General features: G+C 40.4%; 1 protein-coding gene across 1 annotated transcript in view; it reads left to right on the top strand.

Annotated features, from left to right (window-relative positions):
• Positions 1–18,783, top strand: part of FBXO15 (F-box protein 15) — an 81,992-nt gene extending 63,209 nt beyond the window's left edge. The window contains exon 11 of the mRNA XM_063077021.1: positions 18,313–18,783. Within this exon, the coding sequence (XP_062933091.1) occupies positions 18,313–18,347 (35 nt within the window). The 3' untranslated portion in view covers positions 18,348–18,783. The remainder of the gene's footprint in view (positions 1–18,312) is intronic.
• The last annotated feature ends 529 nt before the right edge of the window (positions 18,784–19,312 follow it).

Here is a 19,312-nt window from a genome sequence, read left to right as displayed (position 1 = left end):
CAAGAATTATTGCTTAACCTTTCACGGATATTTGTGAAAGTGACTTGCGGAGAATGTGCATCTCGGGAGGAGAGGGAGAGAGTTCTCTGGCCTCCAGAGCAGCAGAAGCTTCCTCCCGGCCCAGCAGTGAGCTGCGGAAGCCACACGGGCCACAGCCAGTGCTGGCCACCTTGCCAGCCACGCTTTGTTGCTGCAGCCGCGCTTCCCACCCCACACCTGCCTCTTCCCAAGCGTCCTTCCCGAGCAGCTAAGAAGCTTCTGGAGTTGATGCGGACTGACGGGTTATGTATTCCTGGGATTGCTTGTCATTTGGTTCAACCCCAAAGATTAGGAACCTGAGGGGAAGACTAGGGAAAAAAGGCAAGGGAGGGAAGAGGAAGTGTTTAACAGCTGAGTTGTGAATAAGATCTAAGAAGATCTAAGAAGGAATTCTATCTTCGGGAATGCCAGTCCCCAAACATGCTAGTCCTGAGCCACTGTGTTACGGCAGGTTTCCAGAACAAAATCCTGCCCTGTCTGCTGCAGCTCATCAGAAGCCTGCCTGGCCCCCTGGTATGGCAGTGCACACAGTTGATATCTTGTCAGCATTTGTCATTGTCCCTTCCATCCTGGTGTGATGGAGAAGTGACGGCTTTGACTCGGCAGACAGAGCTTGCATGGGACAAGCAGGAGGTGGCTGTTTGTGCTTTGACTTATGCCAGATGCAGTAACACAGGCAGTCACTGAGGGGCACGAGGCCACCTGCAGGGAGACAAGCCCCAGAGGGACGTGTTTCTGGTGGCCCTGAGACTTTACTGTCAATTCTGCTGCAAGTTTTGCCTCTTCTGTGCCCCATCCCTTCTCCCACTTGGCACCTCTCTGTCTTTGTTTCTCTCTCTTGTTCTCTTCCTCTCTGTATCTCCTCTGTTTCTTTCTCTGGCAATGTCTCTGTCTCTCTCGTTCTCTCTCTCTGTCTCTGTCTCACTTGTTCTCTCTTTCTCTGTCCCTATGACTCCATCTCTTTCTCTAGTTCTCTCTCCATCTTTCTGTCTCTGGTTTTCTCTCTCTCTCTCCCTCTCTCCCTCCCCCCTCCTTCCCTCCCTCTCTCCTCCCTCCTTTTCTCTCTCTCTCTCTCTCTCTCTCTCTTTCTCTCTCCTCCCATCGGCAGTCTAAATTTTTTTAGCTTTGTGATTCTGCCATGAATAAAAAAAAAATAAAACAGTACAGAGACTAGGTAGATCAGTGAATGGCCTCTGCTCATGTAGAGGCCAGCACTAAACAGAAGGCTCCCAAAATGCTTCCTTGGGACAGCAGGAGATGGAGTGCTGGGATACAGTGCTGTCCCTGGTGCTCAGGGGTCTGCAGAGGATCTGCAGGGGCACTGAGGCAACACGGCCATGAGCAGCTGCTTGACAGCATCCTGCCCTGGTATCCTCTTGAGCAGATGGCACATAATAAGATGACACTCAGCCTCCACGTGAGGAGGCTGTGACACAGGAGGAACCACAGCAAAAAGAATCATCCCCTATGTACAGGGCCATTTTCTGGAGTTTAGACTTCCAGGAAAATTGATTGCTTGGTGTTATTCTTCACTTAAGCACTCTCTCCTTTCTTTCTCTGTCTCTCTGTCTCTGTCTCTGTCTCTGTCTCTGTCTCTTTCCCATCTTCAACAGGGAAGTGTCACACAGTGATTTACAACTCGCTCATTCATGCATTTATTCTTGCAACAACTATTGCTTGAAGTAGTTATGTGCAAAATGAGTAGGGAATGGAAGTGGTAATGGTACAAAAGATGTTTAAAAAGTCAGAGTGAGATGAGGGGACGAGGGACACTCATGGTGGTCCAGTCCATCTGTGCTGGCCCCTGTCCTTGGTTAGTCCTCTTCCATTTTAAATAGTTCCTTGGCATTTCAGTTTCTCTCCCTTTGGCTGATAAACCTTAGTGTTTTCTTGCTTGCAGCTTTCACTAGAAGTAAGACCAGGAAAATATAAATCTTTATTTATTTTTATTTTTTTTAAATTTTAGAAACTTCTGTTATTGCTGTGGCGGTCTTATGGGTGGATTTTGGGTGGAATCTACCGTGGGTGGAGAGGCCCCTCCTGTCCTATGCAAAGGCCAACGTGAGCAGGGAGGTTCATTTCTCACTCTGTGTCTAGGAGGCCAAGTACAGCATGTTCCATGAATCCAAACTAGCACACCCTCTGTGGAAGTGGCTGTTAGGGAATTTGTAGCCTACTGAGCACTGTGACCTTAGATTTAACTTAATAACTGCCACATTTTGATTGACTTCAGAGTTTGGAGGCAACAGCTGATCTGAGCCAGGAAGAAGATGAAGGGACATAGAGATATTGAGGGAGGTTCTCATGAGTGTGTCAGGATTCCCCAGAATGTTGAGACTCCTCTGAGTAGCACAACCACCACTTCTCGGTTGATTTTGTTAGGCTCGATGGTTTAAGAGATTATAAAAGTGTGTGTGTGTGTTGAGAAGGAGCCAGTTCTGCCCCACCTCCTGTTCCAGTGCTGTCCTGCCCACCTCTGGGTGTTTACCATCTACTGTACTGTGGTGTGCTTAGGACTCACCTGACTGACAAATCTGGGCTGGAGCCTGAGATTCTGCATTTTTTACAAGCTGCCAGGGAATGCTGACTGCTGCTCCATCGGTGACCACACTTGGAGAAGCAAGGCCCTCAGGTGGAGGGAACAACCACCCCCATTGTCCAGAGCCAGGACATTGTCTGGTGCCCATTTTACTCGAGGGCAGTGTTACTGCACCTTAAAATTAGGAGCCCAGGATCTTGCCACCCTTCTGTGCTTCCCGCCTCAGAAACAGGATCTGGCCTTTGGGCAAGATTGACCGTGTGTCCTCTCCTCTTTCTCACCTTCTTTACACAGACAGTGGAGCCAGAAGTGGGACAGGGCATATTTCAGAGCCAGCAATGTGCATCCTGGACTTGATGATCTCATGACTGTAGAGGGAGGAGGCAGACCCCTCACCTATAACCTTCATTCTAAGCTACGTCCTCTGGCTGATTTGCTGTTATGTGTTACATGGTGTTTTCTGACAGCTTAGCTTCCTAATAAAATTTTGGGATAGGAATACTTTTATCCTGTTTTTCAGATTTTTTCCCAGGAATGCTGGAAAAGGAGATTGTGTCCACTAACATAATACCTCAACTCTTTTTTGGGGGGGGGATTAATGTAATTAATTGATTGAAGTAATAGTCATACTAATGAGGAATATAATGTATTAATAAATATTTCTTGAACTTAGATTTAATTAATAATTATGCTAAATGACCTTCAGGTCAGAGATTCTGTCTTATTCACTAAATACCTCCAGTGCCTGATTTAGTGTCTAGTAGCTGCTCAATAGACATTGACTTCAGTTACTAGGGCAGGTAGTGCTATGAGCTGAGTGCTGTGTCTTCCCTAAATTCATATGTTGAAGCTCTAATCCCCAAAGTGATGGGATTTGGAGATGGGGCCTTTAGGAGGTAATGGGGGTGGAGCTACCATGATGGGATTAGTGCCCTTATAAGAAGAGACATGAGGCAGGTGATCTCTCTCTCTGCCATGTGAGGACACAAGGAAGGTGACCATCTGCAAGCCAGGAAGGGAGCTCTCATCAGGAACAGAATCGGCAGGCACCTTGATTTGGGACTTCCAGCCTCTAGAACTGTGAGAAACAACAACAATGTCTGTTGTTTAAGCTGCTCAGTCTGTGGTATTTTGTTACAGCAGCTCAAGCAAAGAGAGGTAGCAAAATGAATGTATCTGATGTAATGTTCTCTGGGGTGAGAACTTATACTGAAACATCATGTTTCTGCCTTTTTGGGGTCTCCTGTGGTCAATATCCAAGGACTTGGGTCTCCTGTGAATTGTAATCTTAGATTGGACTGTTTTATCTAAAGCTGCTCCTCAAAAGCATCCACATAAGTGATGTCTGTCTTTTTGTCTGTGATGCTTCACCTTATGTGTTGACTTGGCCAGGCCATAGCACTCATTGATTCAATCCAACAGTAACCTAGGTGCCGCTGTGAAGGCATCTTGTAGACATGGTCAACGCCCCACATCAGTGGACCCTAAGCAAAATGTTTTCCAGTGGGCCGGCCTACCCTAGGGATTTTGGATTTGCCCTCTCCCCCACTCCATGTGAGCAATTCCTTAAGATGTCTCTGAAGTTGGTTCTGTTTGCTGAAGAGCCCTGCCTCGCATAGCGTCTTCCAATGCCTTTGGCTGTGCCCCTGCTCTGGGAACACTTCTTTCCTTCTGTCTTACCATTGCTGCTCAGCACCCACTTGCTGTCCTCTGTTGCTTGTCACCCCCACTCAAACACTTCCCCTTGCAGTCTTGTCTCATGCTCCAGAACTGCCTTTCTCAAGCAGAATCAGGTTCCCCTACCCAGGGGGTCTCAGGAGGTTGTTAGGAGAGAAGCCCCCAATTAGACCACTGGTCTCCAAAGTCTAGCTCATGCGCCGGAGTCACTGGAGACTTGTTAACACACAGATCCCTGGGCTCTGCCCTCAGAGATTCTGATCCAGAACATCTCGGGTGAGGCCATGGAATCTGCATTTCTAACAGGACCCAGGTGATGCCAAGGCTGCTGGCCCTGAGACTCCACTGTGAATACCCTGGATGGTTGCAGGTTAACCACTCATTGCTGACTCTTGCTTCTCAGAAGCTACCAGACTATCAGGAATCAAAGCAGAGGAAAGACAAAGAGGATATCCTTGCTTTAGGAAAAAACTATTTTTTAATACAAGCATAGGGTCAGAGGAATGGGATGGGGCATGGTTAGGAAGATTAGGGGTTAAGGGTGATGTGGGAAGCCTGATGTGAGACAATCCTAAGAGGCTAAACAAGGAGGAACAGAGGATTGAGAAGGAGGATATGCACCCTGGGGCAGGGTTGGTGGGGTTCTGTTCACTATAACGTCACCCAAACTTTGTACTGTTCCTTTGCTCCTAAGACTTAGAAAGTGCCTATTGAATAAATATATAATGCCTTCCTTTGAAAGTCATGGCTAGAGGTCAGACTCCAATGTAATGACAGCTATTCTGTCAGGGTAGGGAGACTCTTCCTCATGGTATCTGACCTGAATCTACCAGGTGATGTTTGTATGTTCCTCCTGAGAAAGTGAAGCTAGCAGAAGGAACCACGAAGCAGAAATCTAAGAGGTCTGCATTCATCCATCCATCCATCCATCCATCCATCCATCCATCCATCCATCCATCCACTCATTCATTCATTTATAAAACTTTTCGTAAGCTCCTCATGCATGGGAGACATTGTTCTGCATACATGGGGATATCCCAGACCTTCCTGCCTTCAGGACACACACGGCCTAGCCATGGGACTGTTGACAGCTGTGACCTCAGTGCGGGCAGAGTTGTGAACATCCCAGGTGTCAGTACCAAGAGGTTAAGGCTGTTTATCCCAACATTCCACACTGGACACCACTGTCTGAGCAGGCAGTTCTGCACTTCCCAATATGGTGAGAATCCCCTGCTTCGTGTAGCCCTGAACAGAGTGCCCCAAAGAAGTAAGTGAGTGATGAAAGTAAAAGCATCTGGTGTAGAACAAGCACAGCTACAACACGGCAGAGGTCATCCCTGTGTAAAATTTACCGGGAGGTGAATGGGAGTGTGGATTTAGTAGCTAGCAATGACAAACACATCATAATGCTCTTAATGCACAAAGCTATTTCCTCCAGAAACATGAACAGGGTTATTTTCTGGGAAGTTATTCTATAAGAGTTCTGAGTCGTAAATCAAGGCCAGAAGGAGTTCACCCCGAGCTAGATAATTGTGTTCTTACTATCCCATTGGTGCAGAGTACAGTATGACAAATCACACAGAAATGAGAATAGAAATCCCTTGTGGAGCTAGTGTATGTCCTTAGAAAGTCTGGTAGAGGTCAGGGTCCAATATGAAATACAGCAAAAACCACAGTTATGAGAGAGTGAAAAGAGCTACTACTTTTATTCCTTCCCAAGTTATCGAATTTAATACAACAAATATTTACTTAGTACTTACAAGGTATAAATTATTGCCTGTCTCTTTAAAACGTTTACTCTATTGTACTCTATGATAAAATTTATCTATGATTCGACAGTAATTTCCCTATTTTCAATCATCACTATTTAACCTGAAAATATGTCTAAATTTTCAGACCCCCAATTAAAATAACTGGACAACTTTCAGTGAGGAAATTGACATTCAACATGAATTAAAAATGGGTTCATAACTCTGTTTTTCACTTGCTGTGTTGGAATCTAAGAGAAAGTGCTCCATAAGAAAGGAAGTTAGTTATGCCCATCCTGGGATCGGAACTTCGATGTATATATAATAAGTGCCTGCAGATGGTGGTGAGTGCTTCAGTGTGATTCTCTCCCTCCTCCTCAGCAGCTCAGCCAGAGTGCGTCTACCGGAAGACACTAGATGGGCGGCTGAGCAGGAGAGGGAGGATGCAGCTGGAAACCCTCAGTTTTAGGGAGTTAAGAACATTGTCATGGCATAGAGGCGACAGCACTCACTGTAACCATCTGGGCACTGGATGGGGAGTGGAGGATGTTATGTCCTGGTTCTAACTCTTGGTTCACTTTCACAATGACTTGTAGGATGTCATTTAGAAGAAAATCTTGCTGACCATGTTGGCATGCTAAATAAAGCCCACAATGAGGACATGTTGAATTGATAAAGCTTCATATTTCATTAAAGTTTGTCAGGGGAGAGAAATTATGGTACTAAACTGATGTCATCCTTCAAATAGCAGACAGTCAACAAATGTCAAATCCAAGTGAGTTTGTTGAAGTGAATGTAATTACCTATCTTTTCCTGATTTGACTCATTTAATTAAACTGCTAATATCCATTGGAAAAGCAGGGCTTTGTTTATGTGATTAGGCAAGTTATTTTTAGAGGCAAATGAATATTAGAAATTGTGCCCAAGTATCTGCCCACAGAGCATTTTATAGCTGTGTGTGTCCAGAGAAGTTAATAGCTTAGCTTGGGGGATGCAGCTTTAGTGAAATTCCTTAGCCAGAGCCAGCCTCTGCAAGATCTATATAATTGGGATGAAGTTGATCTAAGAAACATTGGGATAAGCCCTTTTATCAATCTGTGAACCTTATAATAATAAATCACCACTTCTGTCATTTGTAGAATTACTTTCTAATCTACCAGCTCTGCAGACAACGTGGAACAGGGAAGAAGAGATTATTAGTCAGAGAGCTTATCTGTTTTGTGAGAAGTAAAAAAAGAGATTGATAGTTAGACACTGACCTATGAAGGTGGCAGTTTTCACTTGTGTTTGTTCTATAGTTTAACATACAAGATAAAGATAAATGGAGACCATGTGGTACTACTATTGAAAATAAAAACTGAGATGCAGCAAAGGGGTGTGACAAATATAAAGTAAAATTTGGATGGATGATGCCTGGCTAAAAGGCAAATGAATCATTTTCCTAATCCATCACATTCCTTCAGTCTTTCACAACTTTCTTCCTGTTGGGGGAAATGATCTTTCTAAATATGTTGCCAAACATTTTATTCCAGTGCAGAGATGATCCCACTGGCCAGTGGTGACGAACACAATGTAATACTTTGTCTTCAGGAGACCAAGAGAGTGAGCGCATGGTGTAAAACCTTCCTTTTCTGCACTGAAAGTGATACAGCCTTGGGGCTTCCCTAGGGCAAGATGCAAACATGAAGGCAAATCTATTTCCCCAGGGGTAACATCCCTATATGTGCATTACTTTTTAAAAATGCCCTCTGGCATCCATTTTCACGTACAGAAGTACATTTTAAATGAATCTGATTTGTGAAATGTTAGATTATTAATTAGATACATCAGGGTGAGATTTTTCACCTCATGAGGTGCCTTTTCACATTATTGAAAGAATTTTCAGAGGCCTTATTTTTTTTCTTCAAAAACCGAAATAGATTTCTTAGGTTTTTATGGATTATAAAAGTAATACATGCTCTTTGCAAGAAATTAAAAAAGTGCAAAACAAAATAAAATGAGGAAAACGAAAATCACCCTGAAGCAGGTGGATAGAACCAGTAGTAACTATAATGAAACGGTAGACAAAAGAAGTGATATGGCAGACTTAAGATGTGAGAGCACTGAGAACAAATCCATTCCAATGAAAGACATACAGAAAATAGATAAGTTCTTAGCAAAATATAACTTAGAAAAACTGATTCGATAAGAAATAGAACATGTGAATGAAATATAACCATTGAAGTAACTCAGTCACTAAGCAAAAACCCACATATTAAAACCCTTCATCAAGTTCAAATAATTTAAAGCTGATTTTTTACTTTATATTCAAGACCAGAAAATACCAAATAGCTTTCATATGCAAGCTACTCTAGAGCATATGAAAACAAGGAAACAGGGACTGCTCCCCAATTCAGTTTTAAACAATTTAAAATAATTAAATTGCCAATTACAACACTTATAGAAAAAGTTGCATGAAGCAAAATGAATTGATGAGTTACTATAATTCGAAAGCCTGCGTAACCCCCCACCCATTATTACTATAACCCCACTGGCCCTCAGGAATTTTTTTCAATCACAAATCCTCCCTTTTCCATAAAGATAACCATTATCCTGCCTTTCAGGATATCACATGTTTACTTTTCTTCATACTTTTATAATCTTAGTATGCATTCCTAAATGTTTTAGTTTTGTCTGTTTGTAAACTATTTATGTACATGACTTGGATGGAGGTCCTGGGCAGGGTAGTAAGATTGGAAAATAGATAGATAGATAGATAGATAGATAGATAGATAGATAGATAGATAGATAGATAGATAGATAAGGGTTAGAAAGTAGTAACCATTATTTGCAAATGATATTGTTTTCTACATCAACACCCCAAAGTAACCTATTGACAAATTTTAAAGAGAGTTCAGCAAGGCTTCTGGATAAAATATCTATGTATAAAAATCAATTTAGACATTTGCCACCCGACTCCACCCCCGGCCCAGCTGAGTGCTCACAGAGCAGGGGAGGTGGAAGCTCTGCAGAGACCACATGCCCTGTGGTGCTGGCACGTGACCTGGCAGCCTGGCCAAGTGCACGTGAAGCAGGGAGACATCCAGCAGGGGATGTGGAAGCTCCTCAGAGAACACACGCCCTGTGGTGCCAGCACATGACCCAGCAGCCCAGCTAAGTGCATGCCGACCAGAGAGGCAGCTCCCTGGAGAGGCCCAAGACCCGATGCAACCACGCACACAAGGCACCAGTGGCCAACTGAGCAGACACTGAGGTAGCCATACCAAATTGGCGACCCCAGCAACATCCTAGCCAGACAATCATGTCAAACCAGTAGACTGTGACACCCCCTGCCACAATGACTAAACATCAAAGGAAAGATGCCAGAAATATGAAAAATCAAGAAAGTACACCACCAAAGGGTAATAACTCTCAAGCTCTATATCCTATAGAACAAGAAGCCCTTGAAATATCTGACAAGGAATTTCAAGTGATAATTCTAAGGAAACTGAATGAGATACAAGAAAACTCAGCTAGACAACATGATGAAACAAGGAAAAGTATACAGGACCTGAAAGAAGAAATGTACAAAGAAATCAATGCCCTGAAAAGGAATGTAGCAGAGCTTGCCGAGCTGAAGCATTCATTCAATGAAATAAAAAACACAACAGAGAGTTTAACCAGCAGGCTTGCAGAAGTGGAAGAGAGAACTTCAGACCTTGAAGATGGGCTGTTTGAAATAACACAGGCAGACAAAAAAAAAAAAAAAGAAAAAAAGAAAAAGAAAAAGAAAAATGAATTAAAAGTATTGAAGAAAATCTAAGAGAGATATCAGATAACCTTAAGCGCTCAAATATCCGAGTCATGGGTATTCCAGAAGTGGAGGAAAAAGGAGATTGCACTGAAAACATATACAACAACATAGTGGCAGAAAACTTCCCAGTTATGGAAAAGACACAGATCTTCAGATTCAGGAAGCTCAAAGATCCCCAAACGTATTCAACCCAAAAAGGTCTTCTCCAAGACATGTTATAGTCAAATTGGCAAAACTCAAAGACAAAGAGAGAATCTTACAAGCTGAAAGAGAGAAGCATCAAATCACCTATAAGGGAGCCCCAATCAGGCTAACATCAGACTTTTCATCACAAACCCTAAAAGCCAGAAAAGAATGGGATGATATATTCAAAATACTAAAAGACAGAGATTGCCAGCCAAGAATACTCTACCCCGCAAGGCTATCCTTCTGAAATGAAGGGCAAATAGTATATTTCTCAGACAGACATAAACTGTGGTAGTTCACTACCACATGACAAGTCTTACAAGAAATTCTCAAGGGAGTACTGGGTTTGGTACCTGAAAAACAACTACCACTGCCATAAAAACCCAAGAAAAATCAAAACCCACTAGTATAATAAAAATGGCATCTATGAAGAGAAAACAAACAAACAAAAGGCTATCTAAAACCCAAGGAACCAACAAATACGAAAACAAACAGTAAATCAGACAGAAAGGAACAAAAGACACTGAAGACATCCAAACAAAAACCAATAAAATGCTAGGATTAAATCAACACTTTTCAATAATAACTCTTAATGTAAAAGGCTTAACCTCCCCAAACAAAAGACATAGACTGGCTGACTGGATTAAAAAGGAGGACCAAACTATATGCTGTCTTCAAGAGACCCACCTCACCCATAAAGACTCACATAAACTAAGAGTGAAAGGATGGAAAAAATTTTACCATGCAAACAGAAAAGAAAAACGAGCTGAAGTAGCTATTCTTATATTTGATAAAACAGACTTTAAACTAAAAACCATAAAAAGAGATAATGAGGGACACTACATAATGATAAAAGGATTGATCCATCAAGAAGACATAACAATCATAAATATATACACACCCAATGTTGGAGCAGCCAGATTTATAAAAAAAACTCTATTAAACCTAAAGAAGGAAATAGACACTAATACCATAATAGCAGGGGACCTGAACACCCCACTGTCAAGATTGCACAGATCATCTAGGCAAAGAATCAGCAGAGAAACACAAGATCTAAACAACACACTAGACCAACTGGACTTGGCAGATGTCTACAGAACATTCCATCCAACAACCTCAGAATATTCATTCTTCTCATCAGCACATGGATCATTCTCCAGGATAGATCACATGTTAGGTCACAAATCAAGTCTCAACAAATTCAAAAAAATTGGACTTATCCCATGTATCTTCTCAGACCACATGGATTAAAATTAGAAATCAATAACAAACGAAATTCTGGAAACTATACAAACACATGGAAATTAAACAGCATTCTACTTAATGTCATATGGGTCCAAGAAGAAATCAAACAGGAAATCAAAAAATTTATTGAAACTAATGAAAATAATGATACATCATACCAAAACCTGTGGGATACTGCAAAAGCAGTACTAAGGGGGAAATTTATCACATTAAATGCTTACTTCAGAAGAATGGAAAGATTGCAAGTGAACAACCTAATACTTCACCTTAAAGAACTAGAAAAACAAGAACAATCCAAACCCAAATTTAGCAGACAGAAAGAAATCATTAAGATCAAAGCAGACCTTAATGAAATTGAAACCCCCAAAACAATACAAAAGATCAATGAATCAAAAGTTGGTTTTTTGAAAAGATAAATAAAATTGACAAACCATTAGCACAACTAACTAAAAAAAGAAGAGAGAAGATCCAAATAACAAAAATTAGAAATGAAAAAGGTAATATTACAACTGATACATCTGAAATACAAGGAATCATTTGAGACTACTATAAACAACTATATGCCAACAAATTTGAAAATCTGGAGGAAATGGATAAATTTCTGGACACACACAAGCTCCCAAAACTGAGCCATCAAGGTGTAGAAAATCTGAACAGACCAATAACAATAAAGGAGATTGAAGCTGTTATCAGAAGGCTCCCAACAAAGAAAAGCCCAGGACCAGATGGATTCACAGCAGAATTTTACCAAACATTCAAAGAGGAATTGACACCAATTCTTTACAAACTATTCCAAAAGATTGAAACAGACACAAATCTCCTTTTTATGAAGCAGACATCACCCTGATACCAAAACCAGGTAAAGATACAACTAAAAAAGAAAACTACAGGCGGATATCCTTGATGAACATAGATGCAAAAATCTTCAATAAAATACTAGCTAACAGAATACAGTAACACATACGTAAAATTATACACCACGATCAAGTGGGATTCATCCCAGGGATGCAAGGTTGTTTCAACATATGCAAATCGATAAATGTGATACATCATATTAATAAAATCAAACACAAGGACCATATGATCATCTCTATAGATGCTGAAAAAGCATTTGATAAAATTCAACATTCATTCATGACAAAGATCCTCTATAAGTTAGGTATAGATGGAAAGTATCTCAATATAATTAAAGCCATATATGACAAACTCATGGCCAATATCATCCTGAATGGGGAAAAGCTGAAACTTTTCATTTAAGAACAGGAACTAGACAAGGATGCCCACTCTCACCACTCCTATTCAACATAGTGTTGGAAGTACTAGCAAGAGCAGTCAGAGAAGATAAGGAAATAAAGGGCATCCAGATTGGAAAAAATGAATTCAAACTGTCCCTCTTTGCAGATGACATGATCCTATATATTGAACAGCCTAAAGCCTCTACAAAAAAAACTCTTGGAATTGATAAATGATTTCAGCGCAGTAGCAGGATACAAAATCAACACACAAAAATCAGTAGCATTTCTATTCTCCAATAGTGAACATGCAGAAAGAGAAATGAAGAAAGCTTGCTCATTTACAAAGCCACCAAAAAAATAAAATACTTAGGAATTGAATTAACCAAGGATGTGAAAAATCTCTATAATGAGAACTACAAACCACTGCTGAGAGAAATTAGAGAGGATACAAGAAGATGGAAAGAAATCCCATGCTCTTGGATTGGAAGAATCAACATTGTGAAAATGTCCATACTACCCAAGGTGATATACAAATTCAATGCAATCCCTATCAAAATTCCAATGACATTTTTCTCAGAAATGGAAAAAACTATCCAGATATTTATATGTAATAACAAAAGGCCACGCATAGCCAAAGGAATACTGAGCAAAAAAAATAAAGCTGGAGGCATAACACCACCTGACTTTAAACTATACTACAAAGCTATAATAGCCATAATAGCATGGTACTGGCATAAAAACAGACACACTGATGAATGGAATAGAATAGAGAATCCAGAAATCAACCCACACACCTACAGCCATCTAATCTTTGACAAAGGCACCAAGCCTATACACTGGGAAGAGACTGCCTCTTTAGCAAATGGTGCTTGATAACTGGATATCCATATGCAGGAGAATGAAACTAGACCCATACCTCTCACCATATACTAAAATCAACTCAAAATGGATTAAATAATTAAATACACACCCTGAAACAATAAAACTTATTAAAGAAAACATAGGAGAAACACTTCAGGAAGTAGGACTGGACACAGACTTCATGAATACGACCCCAAAAGCATGGGCAACCAAAGGAAAATTAAACAAATGGGATTATATCAAACTAAAAAGCTTCTGCACAGCAAAAAAAACAATTAACAGAATTAAAAGACAGCCAACAGAGTGGGAGAAAATATTTGCAAAATATACATCTGACAAAGGATTAATATCCAGAATATACAAGGAACTGAAACAACTTTACAAGAAAAAAAAAAAAAAAAAAGCAACCCAATTAAAAAATAGGCAAAAGAGCTAAATAGGCATTTCTCAAAGGAAGATATACGAATGGCCCACAGACATGAATAAATGCTCAACATCACTCAGCATTCGGGAAATGGAAATCAAAACCACACTGAGATACCATCTAACCCCAGTTAGGATGGCTAATATCCAAAAGACTGTGAATGATAAATGCTGTCAATGTTGCGGAGAAAAAGGAACTCTCATACATTGCTGGTGGGAGTGCAAAACGGTGCAGCCTCTATGGAAAATGGTATGGAGGTTCCTCAATCAATTGCAGATAGATCTACCATATGACCCAGCGATCTCACTGCTCGGAATATACCCAGAGGAATGGAAATCATCAAGTCGAATGTATACCTGTTCCCCAATGTTGCAGCACTCTTTACAATAGCTAAAAGTTGGATCCAGCCCAAATGTCCACCAGCAGATGAGTGGATATGGAAAATGTGGTATATCTACACAATGGAATACTACTCAGCTATAAAAAAGAATGAAATACTGCCATTTGCAACAACATGGATGGACCTACAGAGAATTATATTAAGGGAAACAAGTGACGCACAGAAAGAGAAATATCACATGTTCTCATTTATTTGTGGGAGCTAAAAATAAATAAATAAATACACAAAAAACGGGGGGGGAGGAGGGAAGAAGACACAACAATTACAATTCCTTGAAGTTGATACGACAAGCATACAGAAAGGACATTGTTGGGAGGGAGGGGGTAGAGAAAGGCGGGGAGGGAGGTTTTGGTAATTGGCCACAATAATCAACCACATTGTATATTAATAAGTTTTTTAAAAGAAAAAAAATCAATTTAATTCCTTTTAAAAACTAACACTCAGAAAGTTAAATTAAATGATTTATTATTGATAATTGCCAAAAAATCTACCCAAGCAAAAGCAAATAAGTCTATGGTACCTGGGAACAAGCCCAGTGAAGGATATATAAAACCTTTATGGACAAAATTTACAACTTTCTCAAAAGACATGAACAAAAACATAAATAAATAGAGTTACCAGTTTCACAAATGGAAATATTAAACTAAATCTATGAATTCTGCTAAATTAACCTACAAATTTAATACCATTTCATTCTAATTGCAAAACTATTTTTTAATTTAATTAACTAATTAAAAAAACATATGGAAAGCTACAAGATTAAAAATGGAGAAGACAATTTTGAAGAAAAAAGTGCGGGACATACTTTCAAATCTTACTGTGTAGCTATTCTAATTAAGACTGTGAAATTAGCTCAAGGGTAAAACATTGATTTATAAACAAACACAACTGAGAACTCAGAAACAATCATGCATAATGGAAACAATTTATGATGGCATTATGAATCAGATGGCAAATGATGAACTATGCAAAAAATTGTGCTGGGACAATTGGATATCCATATGCAAAATACTAGAATTAGACCTCCTACTTTACACCATATACAAAAATACATGCCAGGTAGTCTAAAGACATAAGAAAATTTCATGTTTGAGCTGAAAATATTGAAGAATGTATTATTTTAGGGTAGGGATAGATTTCAAATAAAAACACAAAAAATGCAAGCCAAAAAACACAGATCAAACTGACTATATTTAAAATAGATTTCCATACATGAAGAAGTAGTAAATTACAGACTGAGAGATATTTGTAAAACATATAACTGATAAATGATTGGTATTCAGAATATATTTTTTAAAAACCCCAAATGCCTTCAAAGCAATAATCTGAAGACAGGAAGATGATAAAGGATATGAAAAGACAAGTTGTAGGAGAATAACCGTGGATGGGCACTAAACATACGAAAATAATCAATTTCTGGTGTGAGGAAGTAACCATGACATGTGACGGAGTCCTTCCTTCTCATAATCTAAACTCTGTTGTCATTCCCAGATTTTCCTGGAAAGAATGACAAAATCCCACTCTCTTAGTTGTCTTGGGCTACTATAACAAAATAGACTGGGTGCTTAAAAAACAGAAATTAATTTCTCCTGTTTCTGGAGGCTGGAAGTCCAATATCATATTCCAGCTGACTTGGTTTCTGGTGAGGGCTCTCTTCTTGGCTTGTGGATGGTGGCCTTCTTGCTGTGTCCTCACATGGCAGGCAGAAAGAGCAAGAACCCTGGTGTCCCTGTTTATAGGGACACTAATCCTATCAGGTAAGGGCCCTGCCCTTGTGACCTCATTTAACTTTTCTTACTTCCTTACTCCAAATACAGCCACACTGGGAATTAAGACTTCAATGTTAGAATTTTAGAAGGACACATCTTCAGTCCATAACAGCAGCTAGGGAGGTTACTGTCCCCGAGCCACCCTGGGCCAATTGCTATTATGGTATCAATTTGTGGAACTGTTTAGGTTGTGGATTGTGCTTGTTTTGAATCCCACCCATGCCTCACATCTTACTGCTGTCTTGTCCGAAATACATGTCGAGGACATTAGCATCAACTTTGGGCTCTCGAAGAGTAGAGATGGGAAATAGGAAAAGAAAGATCACCATCATTTTTTTTTTGGTTGCCTGGACCTGCAAGATGGTGAGGGGCTAGGAAGAAGAGGGGATTTCTTTGGGGCTGTGTGTGGAGAGAGGTGACTGGAAGCCAGGTCTGAGGAGGACCTGGCCAGGTAGGATTGTAGTTAATAGGTACTCACTGAAGAGCTTTAGACCCCAAAGGAAACTGTCTTTACACACCACCTTTGCAGTTGGTTATGTCTGTTGGATATATTGAAATGAATTAACTTTCTCTCACTGAGTTTCTTAGAGAAACCGTACTTTATAAACTTGTCAGATCAGGAGGAGGAAGTGGGAAGCATAAACACTTTGAAGTTAGACCAGTACAGATGCAAACCGTGGCCATGCCACTTATTAGAGTGTGCTCTGGGTCACATTTTTCACTTCTCTGATCCTCAGTTCCTGATCTACCAAAAGGAGGAAACACCTGCCAATGGCAGTAAAACATTATGGTGGAGATAACGTGGAAGGCACCTGATCCCGTGCCCACACACAGGAAGTGCACCTTGTCCATTCATTCCTTTCCCCTCCCAGGTGGAATTTTGGAAATCTGAATGGATGAAAGGCCAGAAAAACGATGTGAAGGAGGAACAGAGATTTCTCATCGATGGCCCAGTGTGGGGCTGAGAGCTTCACATTGAGGAAAGTTATGTGATGGAACTCTGGCTAGCACACTCTTTAGATTTTACTTTGGTATTATGTTTTCAGTGATATTGGAATGGCAGTTGATGGTACTGTGTTTTTGTCATATGCTCTGAACTTCCATGTGAAGAGACATCTATTGTGTGACGTGGAAGTGACAAGCAGTCTGCTTGCGCCTTAGGGCTGCAGGAGGAAAGTGTGGCTCCTTACCCAACCCCCAGGCTCGAGGGACATGGAGGTGGATCTGCACTGATGCAGCTGAGTCATACAACTGCCTCAGTAAGCTGAGCTCTGTGATTAGCACTCTGAGGATTTAGGAAGCATATTTGCACGAGACTACATTTCTTAAAATACGTTTTATGAATGCTTTTTACATGGTGGTGTTTAGAGTGGTCTGCCTGTCATAAACTGGTGCAATGCTTCTTTTTCTTTTTCTTCTTTTATTTTCTTAACAAGATAAGAAAATAAAAATATGCAGAAGTAGTAAGGATAGCCCTGTGTGTATATGAGAGAGAAAGAGAGGGAGAGAGAGAGAGAGATATTGATAGAAACACATTGACACCTTTGGAGAAGAGAAGGAAATATATGTGTTTTGAGAAAAGACAACATGATAAAATTCAAAAGATCATCTATTGTCCTTATAAACATTTTCTTCCTGAGTTTTTAGAAAAGTTTTATTATTATTATTATTTTTAAGATAACTTAAAATAATTATTTAAGATAACTATTTCGAGGTTTTGGTATAGTGATATAAAAAGAACAGAATAAGGAGGAAATTGTGATAGAGATCAGATCATTTAAAAAGTTGGAAGTGTTTGTCTCTTTTGAGAGAAATCACTGGCAGTCTTTCAAATGTGGTTCTCATTCGTGTGCAGTTGACATTAGGTGCAGAGCAGGTTGCTCTGGCACCAATAGGTTGAGTAACCTCATATATGTGATTTAATTCTCTGCATCTCACTTTTGTCATTTGTGAAATGTCATTTGTATAATGACAGTAGATTCCTCTCAGGATGGCTGTATTAAACAAGATAGGTAGCACCTGCCCCATGACAAATGTCCAGCTGCTACCTCATCACCATAGCTGCTACCTATGTTTACATGGATGAGCATAGTATAGTGAATCATGTTTGTGTGTTATCACTTAGTAGCATGGCTGAAATGCAAAAAGTGGAATAGAATTGGGAAAACCCACGTGCAGAACTGTGAAATTTATATATTGCAAGGATTGCCATTTTTCTTTTTTTCTCTTCTCATCCTGTTGAATTATGTCTTGGAACACTGAAATGTAACCTCCTCCTAAAACCTAGAAAATGCTAGTGTAATATGTATAAGGTACACACTTTTATTATATTTTGCATTTCTTCTGATTTAAAATAAGTTATCATTGAAATATTTGTTTGCTTTTCTTTTTTTCAGTTTATTTATTTGGTCATTTTAACAACACTTACTGAGCACTTATGGTGTGGCATGAAGAATTCTGGATATTGGCCAGAGGGCTGGAAAAAGAGGAAGAAGACTATAAAGATGCATAAGACAAAGCCTTGGTTGTGGGAAAGCTCATGGACCAACGGGGCCTGTGGCCTGAGAAGAGCTCAGGCCATTCCACGGTGGGGAGGGACTACTGCCCCCTTCTGGTAGGACAGGAGGCTTCACTGAGGCTGTGTCCTGTGGGCAGGAAAAGAATGAAAGAAAAATTGCACAAAATGCTTGTTAAAAATGGCAAGGAAGACTTTATGCAAGACTATTGCACTAGGAAGAGATTGAACTGAACTCTGTTGGGATAAAAAGCAGGAGCAGCCTAGGAGGTGGAAAGTACTGGGGGATGCTGGGGGGAGGTTGGTCATGTGATGAGACCTTCTGTGTTTGCTGAGCAGTGCTTGTTATGGAGGTTGGGTTCCTACCTTCCCACAGAGCCTGGAAGATGGGGTAGCTATTTTTCTTTCTTTCTCCCACAACCCCTAGTTTTATTGGGGTATGATTGACAAATAAAAATTTTCTGTCTTTCAGGTGTTCATCTTGGTGCTTTGATATGTGTACACATTGCGTAATACTCCCATAATCAAGGAGCTCTTTTTTAATGGTTCCATTTCAAAGCGATGGCTCCCAAGTCTTTGAGGAAGACAGTCTTGGACTATAAAACTGGGAGGAGGCTGGGAGAAGTTTTACATCTCAGAGGAGCAGAGAAAAGATTTACAATGGCAAGGTTTCTAAAGTAAATGCTCTAGGAAAAGGGAGGTTAGGGACCTAGAGTCAGGGAGAAACCCATTTAAAGTTTACAGGAACTTTAAACCCAGGGGACCCTAGAGGCTGTGTTGGTCACCATAACCTCAAAGGCCTGTGGGTGAGGCAATAGAGTAAGGAGCCGGCAGCTTCAGACCCTGCTTGCCCACTTCCCAAGTGTGCAAAGGAGCCAAGT

Source organism: Cynocephalus volans, chromosome 13 (genome assembly GCF_027409185.1).
Source record: "Cynocephalus volans isolate mCynVol1 chromosome 13, mCynVol1.pri, whole genome shotgun sequence".
Lineage (NCBI taxonomy): Eukaryota > Metazoa > Chordata > Mammalia > Dermoptera > Cynocephalidae > Cynocephalus > Cynocephalus volans.
Note: the sequence above shows the minus strand (reverse complement) of the source record. Positions and strands in the feature narration are given on the sequence as shown.